This window comes from Schistocerca serialis, chromosome 1 (genome assembly GCF_023864345.2).
Source record: "Schistocerca serialis cubense isolate TAMUIC-IGC-003099 chromosome 1, iqSchSeri2.2, whole genome shotgun sequence".
NCBI classification, from domain to species: Eukaryota; Metazoa; Arthropoda; class Insecta; order Orthoptera; family Acrididae; genus Schistocerca; species Schistocerca serialis.
Window position 1 is genome coordinate 173,724,491 of NC_064638.1, and position 25,963 is coordinate 173,750,453.

Genomic DNA, 25,963 nt, shown 5'->3' on the forward strand with positions numbered 1-25,963 from the left:
ACTGCTGAGAAGAACTATACAGTTAAAAGAAGCTTACCGTAATGATTGCAGTGCATCTCTGGAGCCGTGCAATGTCTCCTCGTAGAATATTCATAAGTACTGTTTCTGCAATGTCATCTGCATTATGCCCCGTAGCAACACAGTCGACGCCAAGCATTGCTGCTCCTCTGTCTAGTGCCTGGCGCCTGAAGACACCACAGAACGTGCAATTATTTTTCTTTCCTATCTGTAAAACGTCAGCAAAAAAACAAAGAAATACAGGTTATTGAGCCGTTACACTATTTAAACACATTTTACAATTATGGTTTTCCACTGGTTTGTTATCCATGTAATCAGCCTTAATCACTTGCAGATATGAATCATTTAGATACTATTTATCAATGATGGGTTAGATTTATTTGTTTCACATTTTCATGAACATTTGATAATACTTCTGACTGATTAAAAACAGATATGAACAAACTACGAAAAATGAAACTTTCTCTATGCTGTGGAGGATGTGCTTCAGTGGTTCTTTCCGTTTCCTGAAAGTGTGCATCACACACACACACACACACTTGAATCCCTATCTTTGCTTTTTGTAGGTAAATCCTTGCACAACTGACAGCCCATCTCAGTATTTGAGCGTATCACATCCAGCTTCCAAATTCTCTTGTGGACACCATCTAGGATGAAAGCACAATAGTATTCTTGAGAAATGTGTGATGTTCCCATTTGTCTCTCAAGCTTATAAACTGAACAGTGGAAAGTTATTGCAGTTTCAGAGCTGTGGGCACCAATGTGCATGTACATAAAATATTTAGTGTAGGGCAACTTCATCTAGCACTTCCGTTGCTTTACAATCCTTTCTCCTAGAAGTTTAGTTTCCTGTACCTTACTGAAGTCTTTTACAGAGCTTAGAACAGCATGAGAAAGGCGCTGGCAAATTAAAACTCTGAGTCAGGCTGCTAGATATGTAGTGATGGCTCAATTGGTAACATTTTACAAGTGAAAGAAGCATCTGGATCCATCACATTGCTTTAATCCGTTACATACACATCTCATCTCAAATCGTTGTATCATCATCAGGCATGCATGAACTGTCTGGTCACTTGCTACATAAATTATATTGGTTTGTGACAAATTTACCTTCTGTACAATACAGGATCACCTATGCAGAATGGACATTTTTAGACTGGATAGTACACTGCTGTCGGTGGTGGGATATGAAATGTAGCAAAGTGAAATAAATCCAATTGCTACAATTTAACTACATAGACAACTATTTTTTTCTCATGATATACTGGTAGTAACAACAACATATTTACCCCAAATACTCAAATTTTTATTTAGGTGATATTTCATTAAAATTTCCTATTCAGCAGCTTCTTGGTACAATGTTGATTTTGATAGTATACTGATTCACCATAAAACAATTTTTTTTTTAAGAGAAATCTGTAATTTACTAGATCCCTGTTACTCATTTGATAGCAGGCTGAATGAACCTGGGGCTGACCTGGAGGGGCTGGAATAAGGGCTGGAGCCTGGTGCTCTACATGGTAGACCACCACAGTCACCATAAGTAAATGAATCAATTTATCAAGTAATGAATACCAAAAATCTAAACCTAAACCAACCTGTTTCACTATGGCATCCATGCTCCAACCATACAATTCTTCATATGACAAAATTTTCAGAGGCATCTCATATTCATCTCTGTTCTTCTTCACTGTTTCCAAACTATCATCACGATAACCTAGGGCAACAAATTAATTGTTAATTAAAAATTTGTTAAATGCAACACAGCCCAAACTTATCACATATTTTTTGTAGTACATCATCATTTCCACCCAGTTCTTAATTTAAATGAATACTTTATCAAGTATTACTCGCCAGTTTTGATTATTTTTAAGTGCGCAAACGGATATGAACACATCACTCTCATAAATGTATAACAAAATCAAAAACATGCATAGGTCTGCCTGTATTGCAGATTGAGTAATGTAACTAACTGATGAGAGAGATTTGGGATTTTGTTCCTAGCCCAAACACTGACTTTTAAAAAATGAGAATGTGAAAACACTCAGATGTGAAAATAGGCACAAAAATCTGAAGAGGAAGGACATGTATTAGGTTTTGAGCCACACTATATTTATCTGTTTACCAAAGCTTCCTTTGCATGGTTTCTGTTCTACAGGAGTAAATTCAGTGATTTCTTTAACATGATTATGAAAGTGGGAGAAGATTGATAACAGCTGAAATTCTAGTGTCTCACCTGTTAAGTAAATAAAATAAGCAGTTTTAAGCTGAAAGTCTGGCACCAGAAGACAAAATGTGACTACTTAAACATCCAAGTGGTCAGATTTTGGAGATTTACTGGTAGACACTGGAGCTCAACAACACTTTGTATATTCCAAAGTGAGCCAAAGAAGTAAAATGAATGAATTACACTAAGAGCACAAATGTACACACTTTCCTGAAATGTAATACATCAGAACGAGGTGGAAGTACCATCAGAAAATTACAGATTAAAAACCTGAACATTAAAATGTGGGTACTCACTTCATAAAACAAAGATAAAAGAAATATTTTATTATGTATTAGATTCTTCACATCACTGCGTAGGCTATTAAATGTTTATGGCTGAATACCCAACTCCTTTCTGTGTAATACCAACTCGTAAGATGGATAGAATTATTGTTACTGTGGTAGGTATTATGGAATATGAGTGATGATTGTCATATAGCACCAATATTTTCAACTCTTGCTACATTCAAAATGCATGACTCTTGCCTTTGGTTTCTGAACTGCTTTGCTTACACTCTATAACATTGCTGTTTTCAGCTAGGTTTTCTTTATTCATTCTTGTTAGTCAATCTTTTCCTCTTGGTTATCTCCTCATTGGCAGTCCCCTCCTGGAGAACTGAAGGGACACTAATCTGGAATCTTTTGCCAATGGAGATATCTCACATTATCTTTTGAATAACAGGCCATATGTCTTATGGATACACATTAAGTGTCTTTAATGCAGTGGTTCCATTGCTTCCCGGATCCTCATGTTGTTGATCATATTAACTCACAATGAACACAACGGTTTCTGTGCTGGAGCATAGAGTTTTTACTGAACTGTTAACACTAGCAAGTTAGCAAGTATCCAAACAAATCATCACTTACCTGTGATTCCTTCATCTACTGATAGCAAGACCAAATTCAGCCCATAGTTATGTCGTTCATTAAGGATCTTGAGAATATATGCAAGTACTGTAGAGTCTTTGCCACCTGAGGCTGCCACCGCTACTAACTGCCCAGGTTTGAAGAGGTGGCCATTGATAATAGTGTTGTGAACTTCTGTCTCAAACGCCCAAAAGAAACAATCTTTGCAGAGGGCATCACCTGTTTTTGGCCTCTACAAAAAGAAAACAAATTATTGATATTTCTGGTGATAAAGGCTGAGAAGTGAGGAAGAGCCTTCTGACCATAAAAAAGGAAACATATGTATAAATAATATGACAAATTCATTATAAACAGATATCAACAAGTTACTAATCAGTTATATGGTCCACTCATCATCGCCATCATCTAAACCATCAACACTGATACTGCTGTTGGCAGCATTTTCCCAAAATAAATGTGAAACTAATGTATATACCATGAAGTAAACTTGCTAAACATTCACTGTGGACACAATCAGTAAGTTAAGGTATTAACTTATGCTTATATTAACTCATTGAAATCTTACTGTATAATTCATTAGACCCAGTTGGACTCTGTCTTCAGTGGCCCGAAAATTCAGTGCTACACTAAGCTCAGCCAGTGAACTGTCATTAAATGAGGTGAAAATTTGAGAAGAATATGGCTAATTTCCTATCCCATTCTTTACAAATGAGGTTGTGCTTCATTACAAGTGAACACACAGTTGTTATTTATTTATTTATTTAGTGTATGGCAAAACGACAGAAAATTGTGATGTGTAAAACAGAAAAATAAGATATAAAACAAGCATAAAAACTATTAACAAACTCATAAAATTATAGCAAGTGAACTTTTAGAAATAACATTAATTTCATGGTGGCATCATAGCCCTATGTCCACAGTGCTTAACGACACAATAATCTTTGGAGGAGTCTTTATGAAGTTGTTCCAGTCTCCTCAAAATCTTCTTACAGGGCATTCACAAATAATGTGACCTATGTTTGCTCCCCTATGCCACTCTCTATGCCACTATCACATTCAGGGTTGTGTACAATCTCCCACTTATAAAGAAACGGATTTTCATTCTGCACACCTGGTTCTGCTGTGGTTAAAGCAATTCCAGATTTTTCTTGGCAGCTACATGCCTGTAGGTGGTATTGTTGGGCCAATCTGACTTGCTGCACTTTGTCCAGAAAACTGTGTCCAATTAGATCTCCAGAACTCTTCTGACTGCCGAAGAGCAGGGCTGGTGGAAATGGTTGAGATTCCATGCAGGCTTTCTAAATTTAAGACTGGTGTGTGTAATGTGAAAAAGAATTTACTTGAAGAAAGGAAGATTAGGATTTAACATCTCATCAACAACAAGATCATTAGAGTTGGCTCACAAGCTTTGGACTGTTGATGATTGGCAACATGTTGGCTGGGCAGACGAGTCTCATTTCAAATTGTTGTTGTTGTTGTTGTTGTTGTTGTTGTTGTTGTGGTCTTCAGTCCTGAGACTGGTTTGATGCAGCTCTCCATGCTACTCTATCCTGTGCAAGCTTCTTCATCTCCCAGTACCTACTGCAGCCTACATCCATCTAAATCTGCTTAGTGTATTCATCTCTTGGTCTCCCTCTATGATTTTTACCCTCCACGCTGCCCTCCAATATTAAATTGGTGATCCCTCGATGTCACAGAACATGTCCTACCAACCGATCCCTTCTTCTAGTCAAGTTGTACCACTAGCTCCTCTTCTCCCCAATTCTATTCAATACTTCCTCATTAGTTATGTGATCTACCCATCTAATCTTCAGCATTCTTCTGTAGCACCACATTTCGAAAGCTTCTATTCTCTTTTTGTCTAAACTATTTATGGTCCACATTTCACTTCCATACATGGCTACACTCCATACAAATACTTTCAGAAACAACTTCCTGACATTTAAATCTATACTCGATGTTAACAAATTTTTCTTCTTCAGAAACGCTTCCTTGCCATTGCCAGTCTCCATTTTATATCCTCTCTACTGCAACCATCATCAGTTATTTTGCTCCCCAAATAGCAAAACTCCTTTACTACTTTAAGTGTCTCATTTCCTAATCTAATTCCCTCAGCATCACCCGATCTAATTCAACTACATTCCATTATCCTCGTTTTGCTTTTGTTGATGTTCGTCTTATACCCTCCTTTCAAGACACTGTCCATTCCGTTCAACTGCTCTTCCAAGTCCTTTGCTGTGTCTGACAGAATTACAATGTCATCGGCGAACCTCAAAGTTTTTATTTCTTCTCCATGGATTTTAATACCTACTCCGAATTTTTCTTTTGTTTCCTTTATTGCTTGCTCAATATACAGATTGAATAACATTGGGGATAGGCTACAACCCTGTCTCACTCCCTTCCCAACCACTGCTTCCCTTTCATACCCCTCGACTCTTATAACTGCCATCTGGTTTCTGTATAAATTGTAAATAGCCTTTCGCTCCCTGTATTTTACCCCTGCCACCTTCAGAATTTGAAAGAGAGTATTCCAATCAATATTGTCAAAAGCTTTCTCTAAGTCTCATTTCAAATTGTATTGAGCAAATGGACATGTACAGGTATAGAGACAACCTCATGAATTGATGGACCATGCATGTCAGCAGGGGACTGTTCAAGCCAGTGGAGGCTCTATAATGGTGTAGGGCATGTGCAGATTGGAGTGATATGGGACACCTGATACATCTAGATATGACTCTGACATGTGACATGTACATAAGCATCCTGTCTGATCACCTGGATCCATTCACGTCCATTTTGCATTCCGACAGACTTGGGCAATTCCAGCAGGACAATGTGACGCCCCACACTTCCAGAATTGCTACAGAGTGTCTCCAGGAACAATCTTCTGAGATTAAACACTTCTGCCATTCAGCAAACTCCCCAGAAATTAACATTATAAAACATATCTGGGTTGCCCTGCAACATGCTGTTTAGAGGAGATCTCCACCCTTTCATACTCCTACGATTTATGGACAGCCCTGGAGGATTCACGGTATCAGTTCCCTTCAGCACAACTTCAGACATTAGTCGAGTCCGTGCCACATCATGTTGTGGCACTTCTGTGTGCTCATGGGGGCCCTACACGATATCAGGCAGGTGTACCAGATTCTTTGGCTCTTCATTGTATAATGAAGTGCTGACTGAAAGAAGCCACATAAATATTCAGTCAGATCTTGATAAGATTTCAAAATGGTGCAAAGACTGGCAACTTACTTTAAATGCTCACATATGTAAAATTGTCAACTTCACAAATCAAAGAAACACAGAATCCTACGAGTATAACACCAATGAGTCACAGCTGGAATCACCCAATTCATACAAATACCTGGATGTAACATTTTATAGGGATGTGAAATGGAATCATCACATAGGCTCAGGCAAAGCAGGTGGTAGACAGGTTTATTAGTAGAATATGGGAAAATGCAATCTGTCTACAAAGAAGATTGCTTGCAAATCCCTTGTGTGACCCATCCTAGAATGTTGCACAACTATGTGGGACCCATACCAAATAGGACTAATAGGGGATACTGAAGATATACAGAGAAGGGCAGCATGAATGATCACAAGTTTGTTTGACCTGTGGGAGAGTGCAACAGGGATATTGAAGAAAATGGATTGGCAGACTCTTGAAGATAGCCACAAAGAATTCCAAGAAAGCCTAAGTTTCAAGAACTAGGTTTAAATGATGCCTCTAGGAATGTACTACAATACCTATGTACTGCTCACATAGGGATCGTGAGGACAACATTAGATTAATTACAGCACGCATAAGGGCATTTAAACAAACATTCTTTTCATGCCCCACACATGAACTGAATGGAAAGAAACCCTAATAACTGGCACAGGGGGATGTACACCTAGCCTTGTACTTCAAAGTCTATGTACATTAAACTTAACTCTACCTTCACCGAAATATGTTGTCTGTGTATCTCTGAATTCCTAACTTGTTTTTTCATTGTGTTGTGGTACAAACAAAGTGCAATGCCATAAAGGTTTAGTAAAATTTGGAAGCCACAGCCAACAAAATCAAATTAATAATGTTATTTGACTACAACTACTTAAAGATACACACCTGAGCACATATCCGGTGTCAAGCAACAGTACACACACGAGGTCCACAATAAGTGACATTTTACACTTTACAGTTTTTTGACAGCATTAAGTAATTGAACATCAAAACATGTTTTTCAGTTGCAGGTCTGTTATGGAGCTATCTAATGTGGTGACAATTTGGAAGAGTAAGGTATTGCCATCAGCACTTGGAACGCAGTTACACTAGTACTCTTTTAGGTGCAAATTGGAACAGTGTAGTATTCAGTCAACGATTTCATCAAAAGTGGATGATGTGAAGTCACCCAAGATAGGAAAGGTAGGGGGAGCTGAGAAACCAATGCAGACAATATGTTCTAAGGCAATCGACCATTGGGAGGGAGATAAACATTACAGGTGGTAAAATCCTGAATTTGCCTTACCCTAATAGCCACAACGTCCAAAACCGTCTAAGAGGCACAAGTTTGCTGTGTATAGAATCCAACAGCATGTCATAATCAGCATGATTCTTAAAACATCCCTGATAGCTACGAAGGGCAGGGGTTCATGCTGCTGGAAACCAAGTTTCCTGAAGGGCAATGCACATAGCAGGGGAGGAGCTTAAGAGATGTCGCACCTCAGACAGATGGTGGAAAAAATTGCTACAATTCCACTGGGGAATCTTGCTGTCAGTATACTGTGACGGCATGAAGGCAAAGGAGGCAGGTTATGTCCCAGGGTCCCCTACTGCCACCAGTTGAGAGGTGATGTGATCAACACACATAGGATCTGAGAAATGTGTGATGTGATCTCTCTCTTTTTTTTTTTTTTTTTTTTTTTTTTTTTTTTTTTTTTTTTTTTTTTTTTTTTTTTTTGTTGGTAGGGTTTAAGGGCGCTCAACTGCTGAGGTCATTAGCGCCCAGTCACTGGTGTTAGAGCACATGGAATCTGCTAAAACTCAAGGGGATGGGGGGACACCAGAAGGACCTGACAAAGATGAAGATAAAAGAAGTAAAAAGGTTAGATGTCTTTGGACAAACCAGTCAAAGTTATAAAACGCAGAATACGAGCAGCTGCTCGAGCGTCATCAGCTAAAACATCCGGTAAAGTAGATGGCAGGGACAGGATAACACGAAATTGACTAAAACGGCGACACGACAATAAAACATGGCACACTGTTAATGCCTGACCACAAGGGCACTGCTGGGCTGGGTCACCGGAGAGCAGGTAGCGGTGGCTAAACCTGCAATGCCCAATCCGCAACCTGGTCAGAAGGACCTCCTCGCGCCGAGATGGTCGGGAGGATGTTGTCCAAGCAGTTGGGAGCGGTTTTACTGCCCGGAGCTTGTTTCCTTGGAGGGATGACCAAGCATCCCACCACAGCGACACAAGCCTCTTACATACATCCCCACGAACGTCAGATGACGGGACACAATGGGAGGCTGGCCGAGGCAGGAGGACTGCAAAAAGCTCGGCCGTAAAGCTGGAACATTGGTCGAGGAGCCGGTATTTAAAGGTGGCGGCCCCGACGACAAAGGCACAGCCGACACCATCATCAGTTTTGGAGCCATCGGTGTAAATAAAGGTGTGACCGGCAAGTCGAGCACGAAGTTCGACAAACCGTGAGCAATACACTGCAGCCAGAGTACCCTCCTTCGGGAGTGAGCTGAGGTCGAGATAAATATGAACCGGAGCCTGGAGCCAAGGTGGTGTCGAGCTCTCACCCTCTCTGAAGGTGGTAGGGAGGGCAAAATCCAATTGTCGAAGCAGGCGACGGAAGCGGACTCCGGGGGGGCAGCAGGGCAGACACATACAACCCGTACTGACGGTCGAGAGAATCGGCGAAGAAGGACTGGTAAGAGGGGTGGTCGGGCATAGCCAACAGCCGGCAGGCATACCGACACAGCAGTACGTCGCGCCGGTAGGTCAATGGTAACTCGGCAGCTTCAGCATAAAGACTCTCCACAGGACTAGTGTAGAAGGCTCCGGTCGCAAGACGTATCCCCCGATGGTGGATGGAGTTGAGCCGGTGTAAGAGGGATGGCCGAGCGGACGAGTAGACGAAGCTCCCATAATCCAGCTTCGATCGGATAATGGACCGATACAAGCGAAGCAGGACAGTGCGATCCGCTCCCCAAGATGAACCGCTAAGAACTCTGAGGACATTAAGGGAACGTGTACAACGGGCCGCCAAATAAGAGACATGTGCAGGCCAACACAGTTTCCTGTCCAACATGAGCCCTAGAAACTTAGTTGTGTCCACGAATGGGAGAACAACGGGACCGAGATGTAAGGATGGCGGAAGGAACGCTTTATATCGCCAAAAGTTGATACAAACTGTCTTCTCTTCAGAGAACCGGAAGCCATTTGCCACGCTCCATGAGTAGAGGCTGTCTAGACAACGCTGAAGGCAGCGCTCCAGGAGGCACGTTCTCTGGGCACTGCAGTAGATCGCGAAGTCATCGACAAAGAGAGAGCCTGAGACATTAGGTGGAATGCAATCCATAATTGGATTGATCGCGATGGCAAAAAGGGCTATGTTCAAGACGGAGCCCTGAGGTACTCCGTTCTCCTGGAGGAAGACGTCGGACAATACGGAACCTACACGTACCCTAAACTTTTGATCCGTTAAAAAGGAATCAATAAAAAGGGGCAGGCGACCGCGTAGGCCCCACCTGTGCATAGGGCGGAGGATACCTCCTCTCCAACAGGTATCATAAGCCTTCTCCAAGTCGAAGAACACGGCTACCGTTTGGCGCCTTCACAAAAAGTTGTTCATGATGAATGTCGACAAGGTCACAAGGTGGTCAACAGCGGAGCGGCGGTGACGAAAGCCGCATTGGACATTAGTAAGTAGTCGTCGAGATTCAAGAATCCAGACTAACCGAGCATTAACCATGCGCTCCATCACCTTACAGACACAGCTTGTAAGAGAAATGGGGCGGTAACTAGAAGGAAGGTGTCTATCCTTCCCGGGTTTGGGTATAGGAACAACAACGGCGTCACGCCAACGCATGGGGACTTGACCTTCGGTCCAGACGCGATTGTAGGTACGAAGAAGGAAGCTTTTGCCCGCCGGAGAAAGGTGTGCCAGCATCTGAACGTGAATGGCATCTGGCCCCGGAGCAGAGGACCGGGACAGTGCAAGCGCACGTTCGAGTTCCCGCATAGTAAAGGGGGCATTATAAGTTTCCAGATTCAGCGAGTGGAAGGAAGGTCGCCGAGCCTCTTCTGCCTCTTTCCTGGGAAGGAATGCAGGATGGTAATGGGCGGAGCTTGAAACCTCCGCGAAAAAGCGGCCAAAGGCGTTGGAGACAGCCACAGGATCAACAAGGACCTCATTACCTGAGGTCAGGCCAGGTACCGAGGAGTGGGCCTTAATGCCCGACAGCCGGCGCAGGCTACCCCAAACGACGGAAGAGGGAGTAAAACTGTTAAAGGAGCTGGTGAAAGAGGCTCAACAAGCTTTTTTGCTGTCTTTGATGACTCTACGGCATTGCACTCGGAGTCGTTTGTATTCAATACAATTCGCCAACGTAGGATGGCGGCGAAAGGTGCGTAAAGCACGTCGTCGAGCACGGATAGTGTCCCTATAAGCCTCGTTCCACCAGGGGATGGAAACGCGACGTGAAGAAGAAGTAGTACGAGGAATGGAACGTTCGGCAGCATTGATGATAACAGCCGTGAGGTATTCGACCTGACTGTCACAACTGGGAAAATCGTGGTCCGGAAAGGTCGCCAGGGAGGAGTAAAGTCCCCAGTCAGCTTTCAGTATGTTCCAGCTCGAAGGACGTGGGGATGGGGTGTGGTGCAGGAGACGAACGACACAGGGGAAGTGGTCGCTCGAATAGGTGTCAGAAAGGACATACCACTCGAACCGACGGGCAAGAGTGGTAGAACAGATCGAGAGGTCCAAGTGGGAGTAGGTATGAGTAGAGTCCGAGAGGAAAGTCGGGGTGCCGGTATTGAGGCATACAAGATTGAGATGGTTGAAGACATCCGCCAAGAGTGAGCCTCTTGGACAGGAAGCAGGAGAGCCCCAAAGGGGATGATGGGCATTGAAGTCGCCAAACAATAAAAACGGCGGGGGAAGCTGAACAATCAGGTGCATCATGTCAGCCCGACTAACAGCAGATGACGGTGGAGTGTAGATGGTACAAACTGAAAAAGTAAAAGCAGAAAGAGTAATGCAGACAGCTATTGCTTGGAGTGGGGTGGTCAGTGGGATGGGATGGTAATAAACATCGTCCCGAACGAGCAACATGACCCCACCATGAGCTGGGATACCGTCCACAGGGGTGAGGTCATACCGCTCCGAGATATAGTGGGTAAAGGCAATATGGTCAGTCGGGCGCAACTTGGTTTCCTGGAGACCAAGGACGAGCGGACAGTGCAGGCGGAGGAGCAGTTGTAATTCCTCCCGATTAGATCAAATACCTCTTATGTTCCAATGAAACAACGCCATCGCTAGTCAAAAGGTTCAGGGAACGAGACGGGGGAAGAGCTGGTCACCTCGACGGCCGCGGAGGGCCAGGTTGCGAGGGAACTATGCTACAACCAACGGGAGGCGGATCCGGTTCCATCGACTCGTCGCCAGCTGCGGCCGCTGTCCCTGGTTGTGTAGGACGGGCCGCATCATTTGCCGACGAAAGGCCGGCGGAGCGCCTGGCAGCAGAGCGTCCCGGCGAAACTGAGGACGGCCGGGAGCAGCGACTCACGGATGGAGCGTCAGACGAAACGCGCCGGGGTGGAGAGGGGGGTAGAGACTTCTTCTTGGAGGCCTTCTTGGAAGGCCGAGGAGGCACAGGGATGGTGGGCTGGACCCGAAGAAGGTCCTCACGCGCGGGGTCCGTTTTGGAACGCCGGACCTCGGAAGCTGGGATCCGGAACGTTTCCCCGATGGACGCCTGAGAAGAGGATCGCTTCTCAGGTGGCGTGGGGGGAGGAGGAGGAGGAAGAGTGGCTCCTGGGGCAGAGGGGGTGGGGGCCACGGGGGGGGATTTGGAAGGGAGGGATTTGGGAGGCGGAGGCAGAGCCCCCTGATGGGCGGAGGAGGCGGAGGGGGGACAGGATAGGGGTGAGGATACCGCGGAAGGAGTGGACACAACTGAGGCAAACGAAGTGGTCAACGGCACGGGATGGAGGCGGTCGTACTTCTTCCTGGCCTCAGAATAAGAGAGCCGATCCAAAGTTTTGATTTCTTGTATTTTCTTCTCCTTCTGATATGCGGGGCAGTCTGAGGATCTAGGGGAGTGGACGCCAGGACAATTAACGCACCGAGGTGGTGGGGTGCATGTATGTTCCTCACGAAGAGGACGTCCACAATTGCCACAAAGGGGCTCAGCCTCACACCGTGACGACATGTGCCCAAAGCGCAAACACCTAAAACAGCGCATAGGAGGCGGGACGTAAGGTCGCACGTCACACCGGTAGCACATCACCCTTACCTTCTCCGGGAGAACGTCCCCCTCGAAGGCGAGGATAAAGGCCCCGGTGTCGATGCGACGGTCTTTGGGGCCGCGCTGGACTCGCCGGACGAAATGCACGCCTCGGCGCTCCAGGTTGGCCCTGAGCTCCTCATCAGATTGTAGCAGGAGGTCACGATGAGAAATAACCCCCTGCGTCCTATTTAGTGCCAGATGTGGGACAATGGATACTGGGATGTCCCCTAGGCGGTCGCACGCCTGGAGCGCCGCCGACTGTGTGGCGGAGGTGGTCTTGATAAGGACGGACCCTGAACGCATCTTGCTGAGAGCCTCGATTTCCCCGAAGACGTCCTCAATGTGCTGAACAAAGAACATGGGCTTGGAGGTGGTGAACGTCCCCCATCGGTTCGAGAACAGACCAAATAGCGGGGGAAGTACTTCGCCCCAAGCCGGCGGGCCTGTCCCTCCTCCCATGGAGTGGCCAAGGGGGAAAGGGCAGGAGAACCAGAACTAGAAACGGTACCTTTTCTTTTGAAAGACTCGGCAGCAGAGCGACCTGATACATGTTGACGTTTCATCTGCGAAACATCCGCCCCGATACCACCCACTCCGACCAGGGGCTCTCCCCACGGGCGCCACCCAGCCGCAGCGAGGGCCACCTGGCAGGATGACCATTGCCGGGAGTCCTGATGCCCCAAGGAGACGGGCATCTACTCCTTGGCCGACGTGGGGAGGGTGCAGCTCAGGTATCGGCAGTACGATCCCTGTGTTGTCAGGGGGCTACAACCTAGAGGGTACATGACGACCCCACCACAACGGGCTGGCTACCGTGCTGGATTTCTGGTGCCATGGAAAGTCCATCATGATCGCTGGTGCAGATGGAGATGCACTATGGGCGTAACTTGGACAACCCATCAGGCGTTTAGGCCCAATTTGAGGAATAGTGGGTATGGTTACAACGCCGGTGCAAAGTGCCAAGGTCTTAGTGTACTTAGGACCAGTGGTACACCATGTAAGGTGTCCTTCCCCAAAAGGCTCGTACTTCTGTAGAATTTTGAAAAATGGAGGTCAAACCCCAAGGGGGACCATTACATGGAAGGCCGAAACGGTTGAAACTCCTTTTAGTCGCCTCTTACGACAGGCAGTAATACCTCGGGCCTATTCTTACCCCAGACCTGCAGGGGGGGTGATGTGATCTGGAGCCTTAGGGGCCCCGGGATTGTTGCTATGGTCACAGAATCAGAACATGTGGGATCTAGCAGTGTTGGGGCCACAGGAATTTCCTTCATCTTGGAATACTTATTGTTGCCTTAATTATCCTTAGTGAGTTTGAATGACTTCCCTGAATCTAATCCAAGGGCTGAAGAAGAACATGAAGCACTATGACCAGCAGCCTGTGGTTCCTTCAATCACTGGCTGGTATCCAGTTACACAGCTACAGAAACCACAGAGGGGAGTGTCTCGAGGCAATCCTTCTGGGTGTGAGAAGCCAGATGACGGTGATGTGTCTCTGGCTGGAGGTTGGGGATCGGTGTCCCCAGTGGGTGGGGAGTCATTGCTCCCAAAGTGGGTGTGGGCGAAGGCCCATTAGCGGGGGGGCGGGGGGGTCAGACATGGTCAGCAGCCCTGAGTGTCCACTGTAGGGTGCAGGGGTGCATACTGGGGGAGAGTACCAGCAGCAGGTCATGCATGCAGTATATAGACACACATACTTTTTCTTGACCTCTTGGTATGTCAGACTGTCCAGAGTCTTATGTTCCTATTTACAGTTGACATAGGTGGGAGGAGCACAAGGAATGTTTGTGTGCAATGACCATCCACAGTCTCCACAGCCACAGAATTTGGTTGGCATTGCAACATGAAGACATGTGGCCAAACTCCATACATTTGAAACACTACATTCGGGGGGGAGAGGGGGGGGGGGAGGAGAATGCAGTTTCACGTCACATAAGTATGCCACCACCCTGACATTTTTAGCCAATGAACTGCCCTCAAAGCCCAAGATAAAGGTCTCGGTAACAACCATATTGTCCTTTGGCCCCTTGTGGACATGAGGGATGAAGAGTACACCTTGTCACTCCACATTGGCGCATAGCTCATTGTCAGACTGCAAGAGGAGGTCACAACGGAAAATGATGCCTTAAATCATGTTTAGACTACTATGGGAAGTGACAGTCACCAGAATGTTATCCATTTGTCACAAGCAAGCAATACCCATGACTGGGCAGGTGATGCTGTTTTAACCAAAACTGATTCACTCTTTATTTTGGATATTACTGCAGCTTCCCCAAACCTATCCTCTATAGTCTTGACAAGAATAAAGACTTTGTGGTCAAAAAAGAATCACCATCTGTCCTTGTACAAACCTGGTATTGGGGGGTGTATTTCTCTGCTTGTTGCTTAGTCCTAAGTTCCTCGGAAGGCATATCCAAAGAAGGAAACATTTTGGTGTCTTACATCTCTGCACTGTACAAATTCTTTCCTTCTGAAGAGACTGCTGGAGCTGTGTGATCACCTTCATCCATTTCATATGTAGGTCATCCACCCATAGTGCCACCCACTCTAAACGGAAGCTCTCCCCATGGGCACCACACGGCCTCAGAAACAGTTAACTGGCCAGTAAGCTGTTGCTTGGAGCCTCCATGCCCCAGACATGATGGGCACAGTTCGGAAATACGGAAGCGTCCGATCCCACCCATCTGCTTTGACCCATGACGTCACAAATATGGCGGAAACAAAAACAAACACACACACTTTCCACAAGAAGCCTAATGACACTAACGAGACAAGCGCGGGAAATGGGGTGTTTTGGGTTGGGGGCAAACTAAATATAAACAAATTTAGACGCCTTGCGTAGCTACAACGTGTAAGTGAAGACAGCCATGCATGAATACCCACCCACCTCCCCAGGGGTCGTAACCCCTGCAACCCATAGAAGATAAAGATGCTTCAGTAGCTGATTACTGTTTTTTGTCTTTTTAAAAAAAAATCTCACGGGATAGAACGAACAGATCAGAAAGATAAATATAATAAACTAAAACAGAAATTCGAGGAAACAGATAATTAAAATAAGTAATAAGTGTTTTTAAATTTAAAAAAAAAAATCTCACGAGATAGAACGAACATATCAGAAAAGTAAATAAAATACGATAAAACAGAACTGGAGACAGCCACACTCAAACCAAACTCCGCGCCGTCATGACGCCACACACGACAACACCCTTACGTCACGGGTCAAAGCCGACATGTTGGATCGGACGCTTCTGTCGACCCCACAGTGCCATCCCCATGTGGTCACGAGGCTACCGCCATGCAGGTACTTTTTTTTTTTTTTTTTTTTTTTTTTTTTGTGGTTTTAGGGCGCACAACTTCAATGGTCATTAGCGCCCTGACTACTCTAAGAATGCACCGCGAGGCTCAAGTTGACCACAACAACTAAAAGGGAAAACACGATAAAAGACAGACTGACAGGCATAGGACTAAAAAACAGCATCATCAAATGTCCTTAGCGAGGTTTGTCAAATTGATAAAACGAAGAACACGAGCAGCTGCTCGTGGGTCATCCGCTAAAATGGCATCGAAAGTATTTGGCAGGTTAAGATCGAGGCGCAGTGTGTTAAGATCTGGACAGGACATTAAAATGTGTCTCACCGTCAGCAAGTGCCCACATGGGCAGAACGGCGCCGGCGCAGCCGTCAGCAGATGGCGATGGCTGAACCGGCAGTGACCAATTCTTAACCGGGCTAAAACGACCTCCTCCCGCCGAGAAGGGCGTGAGGATGACGTCCAAGCCACGGGAAGAGGTTTTAAGGCCCGAAGCTTGTTGTCGGTAAGTGCAGCCCAATCGGCATGCCACAGCGATAAGATGCGCCGACAATGCAGGTACTTGATGACCCCCTATAACAAGACGGCTATCACATTGGGTTATGGGCATATTGCCTTATTGGAAACGAAGGGTGCTAAGGTGGAAAGGCACAAAGGTGGAACAGACATCACACTGGGCGACCCTCCCTGCATGATGTGCAATTCTGAAAATTTTGGAACAGTGGTGGTAGGTCAAACCCAACAATGGGGACCACGTATTTATTAATGGAAAGGTGTAGAGTGTGTCAGAAGTGAAACGGAAAATTAATGTCCTGTATCATGTACAAGGTCCAGTAGGGGACTGCACGACAAAGACCTCCGATGGAAAGGAAGATAGGAAATGGGATAGTCTAAGTATAGGCTTGGAGCCCACAAAGGGAAGTAGTATTGCAGAAGCTGGAGCTCCATGGTAGGTAAGCATATACTCACAAAAGAGTTGTGAGCCCCTGGGGCATATGTTGATTTGACCTCCTTGATGGCAGAATAGTAGAATTAGATGTCTAGGATAAAATTTAGGTGTAGCAAACATAACTTCATATTTGTTTGTTACGCTGTTCTCAGTAATCACTGATTTGTCTATTTTCACAATGTGCTGTCACATCATGTGTGGCCAGTACAGAAGGAAGGCCTATGACAGCAATACCCAAGAATATTGTAGGTTCCACATACTCTGAAACCATAGCCTTTCACTAAGTGTAGTATCTCTTGCATCTTCTTGAGCAGTAAAAGGAGAGTAACTCCCTTTCTGTTTTCCAAAATGTATGCATGGAGAGAGGAAAAGACTCTGTATGTGATCTTTGAGAATTAGTTGGGCAGTTTACCATTTCAATCATTTCGAGAGCACTGTGTTTCATTTATCATAGCTTTCATTTTGAAACACCAGATTTTTTTCTGGGCCGGGTAATGGATGCTCCGCCTACTAAGGTATGGTAACATACATGTCAGTGTGTACTACTTTGCAATTAAGAGCAGTCACACTGTCCATCTTGTATTAAAAAATCGTCTAAAACAATTTTTTTTTTTTTTTCGCTTCTCATTTCAACTGTAACCTGATACGTATCAGAGTGCATGGTTTTCCATGTGATTGTTGAATGACAAAGATGGAGAAAAAGAAACCAAATTTATGGTAGTTCCTCATTACATTCCATAAACAGGCATCAGTTTCAAAAACAACAAATGCAAAACCCTGGCTTCGCTAATTAACATCCAAAAATTACTCTGATCTCCAGCTAATCTTCACACAATTGCGAAGATCCCAGGTCACTCACTTATATATAATTCCAAGAAAACATATAAAAATCCATGGCTAACTAAAGGAATAAGAATATCTTGCAACCGTAAAAGACAACTGTATCTAACAGCAAGAGGGAGTACTGCCCCCGAAATTATTCAATATTATAAAAACTATTGTGCGGTACTAAGAAAAGTTATTAAAAGTCCAGAAGCATGTGTATCATGCCTGAGATCAGTAACTCTGATAATAAAATTAAAGCAATTTGGAATATTATTGAAAGGGAAACAGGGCAACCAAGAGCACAGGAAGACTTTAGTGCCATAAATCTGAATGACAAGTGTACTAACAAACAATCAGAAATTGAAAATATTTTCAATAATCATTTTTTAAATGTTGTGGAGAAAATAGGATCTAGATCTTCACTAGAAGAGGCAAAGCTATTAATAGAAGAGGCCATACCTTTGCAGTTTGAAACAACTGTAATTCCACCAACCTCTCCCTCTGAAATCAGTAAAATAATAAAATCACTGAAAAGTAAAAGCTCTTACGGAATTGATGACATTTCCAGCAAGGTACTTAAAGCTTGTTCCCCACAGATAAGTAGGATTCTCAGCCACGTATGTAATAGCTCTTTGGAGCAGGGTGTTTTCCCCAATAGACTGAAATATGCAATTGTAAAACCATTGCATAAAAAGGGGGATACGTCGGATGTCAACAACTACCGCCCAATCTTTCTTCTGACAGCTCTATCAAAAATTTTTGAGAAAGTAATGTATTCAATAGTAGCCTCCCATATTTGTAAAAATAAAGTACTAAAAAAATGTCAGTTTGGTTTTCAGAAAGGCTTTTCAACAGAAAATGCTATATACGCTTTCACTGATCAAATACTAAATGCTCTGAATAACCGGACATCACCATTGGTATTTTTCGTGATATTTCAAAGGCCTTAGAGTGTGTAAATCATGGAATTCTTTTAGATAAGCTAAATCATTATGGTTTGAGGGGGGCAGTGCACAAATGATTTAATTCATACTTAACCGGAAGAATGCAGAAAGTTGAAATGAGTGGTTCATGTAATGTTAAAACAACAGCTGATTCCTCAAACTGGGGGGGGCTATCAAGTACGGGGTCCCACAGGGTTCGGTCTTAGGTCCTTTACTGTTCTTGATATACATTAATGACTTACCATTCCACATTGATGAAGATGCAAAGTTAGTTCTTTTTGCTGATGATACAAGTATAGTAATAACATCCAAAAACCAAGAACTAAGTGATGTAATTGTAAATGATGTTTTTCACAAAATTATTAAGTGGTTCCCAGCAACAGACTCTCTTTAAATTTTGATAAAAGACAATATATACAGTTCCGTGCAGTAAATGGCACAACTCCAGTAAAAAATATAGACTTTGAACAGAAGTCTGTAGCTAAGGTAGAATTTTCAAAATTTTTAGGTGTGTCCATTGATGAGAGGCCAAACTGGAAGCAACACATTGATGGTCTGCTGAAACGTCTGAGTTCAGCTACGTATGCTATTAGGGTTATTGCAAATTTTGGTGATAAGAATCTCAGTAAATTAGCTTACTATGCCGACTTTCATTCAATGCTTTCGTATGGCATCATATTCTGGGGTAATTCATCGTTGAGTAGAAAAGTACTCATTGCTCAAAAACGTGTAATCAGAATAATTGCTGGAGCCCACCCACGGTCATCCTGCAGACATCTATTTAAGGATCTAGGGATCCTCACAGTATATATATTCACTTATGAAATTTGTTGTTAATAATCCAACCCAGTTCAAAAGTAATAGCAGTGTGCATAGATATAACACCAGGAGAAAGGATGGTCTTCACTATGCAGGGTTAAATCTAACTTCGGCACAGAAAGGGGTAAATTATGCTTTGGTCACCTACCAAACAGCATCAAAAGCCTGACAGATAGCCAACTAACATTTAAAAATAAATTAAAAATTTCTAGATGACAACTCCTTCTACTCATTGGTTGAATTTTTAGATATAAATTAAGGGGAGAAAAAAAAATATCAACAACTTAAACATTAGTGTCATGCAATATTTTGTGTAATTTAATATCTTGTACAGACGTCTTTTATTAACCTGACACGTTCCACATCATTACGAAGTGTCGTATTCATGATCTACGGAACAAGTACTAATCTAACCTAATCTACTCAGAAATCATCTCACAAAGATTTTTCATCGCAATACAATGAAAATAAATAACTTCAAGTATAAACGCACAATAATACATAAATATATATGGATAGGACGTGTGGTCCGCAGTGGCCTTGAGGGAACCATCGCCGAATTTGCCTGAAACGATTTCGTTAAACCTTAATCAGGATGATCCGACATAGCAAACTATTTTCTCCTGAATATGAGGCAAACGACCTAACAATTGAACTAGCTCATTCGGCTGGTCCCTAAAGTACAACGTTTTTTTTCATTTACGAACAGTTAGTTCTACTCAAGTCTTCTGTTCTACGAGGCATTAACGCTACGGTAGATCTACAAAACCGAAAGATTCAAGCATTCATTCTAAGCATCGTGTCATCTCACTTACCTTTAAAATTGCTCTTTTGCCGCATCCAGAAGAACAAGTAACAGGCATGCCGACGGTCTTCTGTTATTCTTGTTGGTGGCCAATTAATGAACCATGTGTTTGCGTAAAACTTAGAAGCACTGCTATTCAATCACGTCCAAAGCGATAGCATAGTACTGTAATCACCGCTCCACCACCCAATCATGAAAACCGCCTCAATCAACGGTTAGGCTATCTAAAATGACTCTATACGGAATTTCAGACTTTGCATCACAAAAATATAAACACACGAATTGACAGCAGACAAAACACACGTAATAAATAAGGCAAAGATCTACTATAATGAAGGAGCGGAGCAAAAATAGTGAGATCATCTTTGGTTGGCAACGAGTCATGCGCACTGGCCGTCACGTACCGTCAAAATATTCTACACTGAATTTCAAATAGCGGCTTTCACAAGGGCCATCAACGGAGCGTAAGCCAAGTCAGAGTTTCTCGGGAAGCAAGTTATGACGACGTCGTCGTCTGCAAACATCGGAAGTTAACCTATTTTCGCTGCGCGCTCAGTTATAATAGTGGATAATGTGTTGATGCGTGTTCTTAAGGATACAGGGTACTTATAAATGGTGAAAAATAATTTTGTATGATTTCATTAAATCCTATAATATTTTTTGATTACAGTGATATACACATTATAGGGTTTCAAATGAAAAATGACGAATTTTAAAGATATGGTCATGTATGCCATCACGCCACCTTTATTTCTGTTACAGAAACCAATATTATTTCGAAAAGCACTGTGAACTTTCTGTTTCCAGCGATTGTATTGTATATGTTGGTGACAGTGCAGGTTTCTAGTGTATGTAAATGATTAACTTTGCTAGTATTTACTTTTGTTTCGCTGAAGCAGTTTGTTTACATGTTACTGGATGTTTGTTGCCCAAGTGCTACATATATTTGTGGACGTACATATCCATTAGTGTGCAATAAATACGAACTATTCCACAAATCAAGAAATTCAATAAAAGGAAATTCTGTTATGACCAATTCACAAACAAAGCAAGCCACACTGTTGAAAGTAACCTATGTATTAGTTCTTCAGGGAAGAAACTCCCACATGGCAGGCCTCGTTGTGATTCAAATTTTTGTGTTAACAGTGACGCTGTTTGTAGTGGATTTGTTGTTGTTGATGTGGGAAAGTTATCTTCTTTGATAAAGGAAGTAGCGAAATGTAAGCAATGTGATGGTGTAGACTGTCTGGAAATACCTGAACAAGAAAGTAGCAGGAAGGGTTTAGCGTCAAAATTTGTTGTTCTGTGTAGATCCTGCAATATATCTACCTCAAAAATGACTTCGAACATTGTGCATAATTCATATGATGTGAATTTGATGTTAGTGTATGCAGTGCTTGCAATAGGAAAAGGGGAAAAGGCTGCTCAAACGTTTTGTGGTTTGATGGATATTCCTCCTCCTCCCAAAAGGTTGAGCAAGTAGATAAAAATACTTTTAGGTGCCTTGACGGTTGTGTCTAAAGTATCATTGAAACGTGCAGTAGAAGAAACTGTAAATATTAGTGGAACCAGGGACATTGCTGTTGCACTTGATGGGACATGGCAATGTCGAGGACATTGTTCCTTGAATGGTGTTTTACTTCTGCTTCCCTGGAGAATGGAAAAGTTGTTGATGTTAAGTGCTTATCTAAGTACTGCTACACCTGTCATGGTAACAGTGAAGGACATGTCGAACATCAGTGGTCTAAGAATTAAGATGGTCACAGTGCAGGTTTTGAGTGTGATTAAGCTCTAAAAATATTTCAGAGGCCAGTGCCCGTTTATAAAGCTAGATATACGAAGTACCTAATCGATGGAAACTCTAAAGCTTTCAGTAAAATTAATGAGTTCAATGTTTATGGTAAGACCTCGGTAACAAAACTGGGGTGTTGTGGACATGTGCAAAGAGAATAGGTGTTAGATTGAGGAAGCTACGAAGAGAAATGAAAGGAAAGTTGCTATCTGATGGAAAATGTCTGTCTGGCCGAGGCAAATTGACAGAAACCGAAATAGACCTACTGCAGAGTTATAATGGACTGGCCATTAGACGAACTGCACCTCTGAATGATGTTACAGCAATGCAAAAAGCTGTATGGGGCACCTACCTCAATAAGTTGTCCACAGAATACCAGACCTCTTCGCGGACTTTGTCCTAAAGGAGTAGATTCTTGGTGTGGTTACCAAAAAGGAAAAGAAAGTGGTCAAATATACCATGATAAGCAATTTTTGGAGACCTGAGTGACCCTGTTTTGCTTAGTAGATGTCTTCATGTAGACATTCAGAATATGAATGAAAATTTCAATCATTACATATCGGAAAGATTACCCAAGAATGTTTTTGAAGGACTAAATACATTAAAAGTTCGTGTACTACATTCTGTGATATGTTTCAATGATTGAGTGATAGGACGATTGGAAGTTCTGAGAAATTTAGGCATAAAATGTGGCTCTAATATGGAAGATCAATTGCTTGCCTGTGATAGACAATAGGTGCATGAAGCTGGAAGATTCGCTCTTCAAGTTCCCAAAGAAGCAAGAAGCGCTAAAAGGAATGCCTAGTGGAAGATTGAAGATCAAGAAATGTTGCAGGATGAAGACTATGCTTCAGGACCATTCCGAGGCACAGTTTAATTGGCCTCATATCTTCATTTGCATTTTCACACAATTTTCAGCATTCAGGTACAAATATTTCCTATTTATAAAGCATTGCTCTAATTTTTTTCTGTAACTTGCAGTAGTCCATACTTATGTAGTACGCCTAAGCTTTATAGCAAAATCAACTAAATTATAGAAAAAATAATATTTTATTAGTAAAAAAAATTATAAAAATAAAAATGTAAGATGTGATATTTTTTATCCTTGTAATATACATTATTGGTGGAATTAAATATGTCGAGTACCTCAGTCATCATGCCATGCGTATCTGGTAAAAATATGGTCTCCTTCAAATGTATAACATTGGATTAAATGGTACCTCAGTCTGAGGAAGCATTTTGGAAAAAATGCATCAATTTCTTTGTAATTTTTTAATAACACTAATCAGGTTCAAAAATATTCAAAAAACTTCTAATTAGTTTAGAAAGTATGCTGCATTACCTGATATCAACAAAAAATCTTTAAATCATATAGATTATGAACAGTGCCTAAAAGAAATAGGTGTTGATTTTGACATAATATTGAGCAAGAAAAGCACCCTGTATCCTTAAGGAGCCTGAACACATTCAGTATTGACAATTCTAGTTTGTCAGACCTGCAGTATATTTAAGGGACCTTAAACTATCAATGGCATTTACGAAAACAGTCAACTGATAACGCCATTTTACAAGGTTAAGATGTCAAACACTCAAAATAAAGCGTGTGCAGCAGTTACATTAGCTATAACTTACAAGGAACAGAAAACGACAAAACGTGTCTGAGAACAGTTAGAAAAAAAGATCGGCAGGTCGCGTGTTAATTTACTGACTGAAGTCAGAACCAAGGACCCGAAAGATTTCATAAATTATTTTATGACGAGTCCTGCATCATACGTCAAGTTATTATTTTTTATATGAGATAGAGGCAGTCGCAGGTGACAAGAGATTTCTGGCGACAGGCAGTTCAGTAATATCAGCTAGCACATTAGCAAAAGTCTGTGGGAACCTGTGAAGTAGTTATATCTGCCTGGCAAATACCTGTTCAGCCAATTAACGTAAAACAATTTTTTATGCTTTGTGATAATTTGGTGAAACTGACATGCATTTCGCAGATCTCATGCTAGTCATTGCTGATATATGACATAGTTTTCAAAATGGGAGCGTTTTTCCGAACTGCTGTGTAATACTCCAATCTGTACTATATTTTCAAATTGATCAGGTAGGCAGTGTTATAGAGAACCCTACGCTAACCATCCTAAAGCATTATATACAATGATTATCCTTGCATACGTCTATTAAAATTCCTTAGGGTGAAACTGAATCTGAGGGATGACATACACAACGACATATTCAAAAATTAACAGTGCACACAAAAGTCACTTGGCTGCTTCCTGAAACTCTGTCAGCATCTATACTCGATGTCACACATTCACACAATACTGAGAATATCTTGAGTTCCATCAATACTGATCGTCAGCAATTCTAGTATTGACAATACGTTAATATGCGCTCTCAGACGATGAGTATGTTGGTAGTTTGGTAATATTATTGACTGTGTGAGGGGCCCTTTAATCTTTATTTTCTTCTGTTTATTTTGTTTCACCCTTTTTGGAATAATGAACCAATCGTTTCTTTGCATGTTATTCCTTCTTTGTGTCCAATATTTCTTCATTTTATCTGACCTTCTTCTTATCTCATCTACCGAGATGAGAGCTTTCGTTTTTATTTTAATATTGTCTTGAACATAATTTCTTCGTCTTCAGTTCTAATCTGAGCAGTTCTATAGAGTAATGATTTTTCTGTAATTTTTACTTCATGTAGGTCTTTTTAAGTTTCCATGAACCAGTTAGTTTTCGTTATGCTGTTACAGGAAAAAAATCTTTTAGTTAGTTTATTGGAGCTCATTCTGAGATGCCCATAATTTTTTTTCTTTTTGCATGGGTATCTAGAGCCTTTTAGTTTTTTGAAGAAGGTATCATTCTTGATGTGTACTATTTCATTACCCTGAAATGTTGTTCCTATGATTTTTCTTATTTTTTCTTTCTTTTGGCTCTAATTGTTCTATCTGGACTATGATTATTTTTTTAATATTTATTTAACCATTCATGCATTGACAAATTTCTTTTTTATGGACATTGTCATTACATGTAGACATACCAGTATGCGTTATTTATAATAGAGGTACACAAGACAATGGAAAAAACAGGATATACATAAGAAATTATATATATCTTTCGACTACATAAGGCAGAAAGAACCTGCTTCAACCAAGACAAATGAATTGTAAGACTCCTTCCATAATACACCTTAGCTTTAAATTGTGAGGAGTAAATTACGTACTACAATTTATTGTGTCACTTACAAGCATAGTCCATTCTTTTTGTATGCTTCGTTACTGGTCAACCTGGTTATTTATTTGTAATAATTTTATGCTACATGAATGTTTAAACTGAGTAAAACCCATTTTCAGTAGTTACTCTTTAAGACATGTTTTAAATTTATAGAGTTCCTATATGTTTTTATATATCTTTTTGGCAGTTAATTATATATCTTGACTCATTGGTAAAACATACTGACTTGGGTCTTCGATTTATTCATTCTATCTTTGTATAAGCAATTGCTGTATCTGGTTTGATGATCAAGTATGGAGCCATATGCTGCATATTGCTCAATGTTTTTCTGTGTAAAGCCTCCAGTTTGAAATATATATACAGTCGGAACTCTCAGAATACTAAATTTTTCGACTACTTCAATGTAGTGGGCCCTTTTGTAACTCTTTTTCATTATTCCAATGGCTCATTTTTACAGTTTGAACACACACCCCACAATCTAAGCATTTGGACCCCAGAATATTATGCCACATGTGATGATAGAACATATGTGTGCAGAGTATGTTGTTCTTAGACTTGAGCTATTACACACCATGCTTAATAATCGTAAGGTATGCTGTGCTAATTCCTTTTCCAAGTAGCCTGA

General features: G+C 42.2%; 1 protein-coding gene across 1 annotated transcript in view; it reads right to left on the reverse strand.

Annotated features, from left to right (window-relative positions):
* Window positions 1-20,656, reverse strand: part of LOC126465006 (cytoplasmic tRNA 2-thiolation protein 1) — a 55,144-nt gene extending 34,488 nt beyond the window's left edge. Inside the window, exons 1-4 of the mRNA XM_050096274.1 lie at window positions 20,327-20,656; window positions 3,154-3,385; window positions 1,617-1,735; window positions 38-226 (exon numbers count right to left, since the gene is read on the reverse strand). Coding sequence (XP_049952231.1) covers window positions 38-226; window positions 1,617-1,735; window positions 3,154-3,385; window positions 20,327-20,374 — 588 coding nt within the window. The 5' untranslated portion in view covers window positions 20,375-20,656. The remainder of the gene's footprint in view (window positions 1-37; window positions 227-1,616; window positions 1,736-3,153; window positions 3,386-20,326) is intronic.
* Between the last annotated feature and the right edge of the window lie 5,307 nt (window positions 20,657-25,963).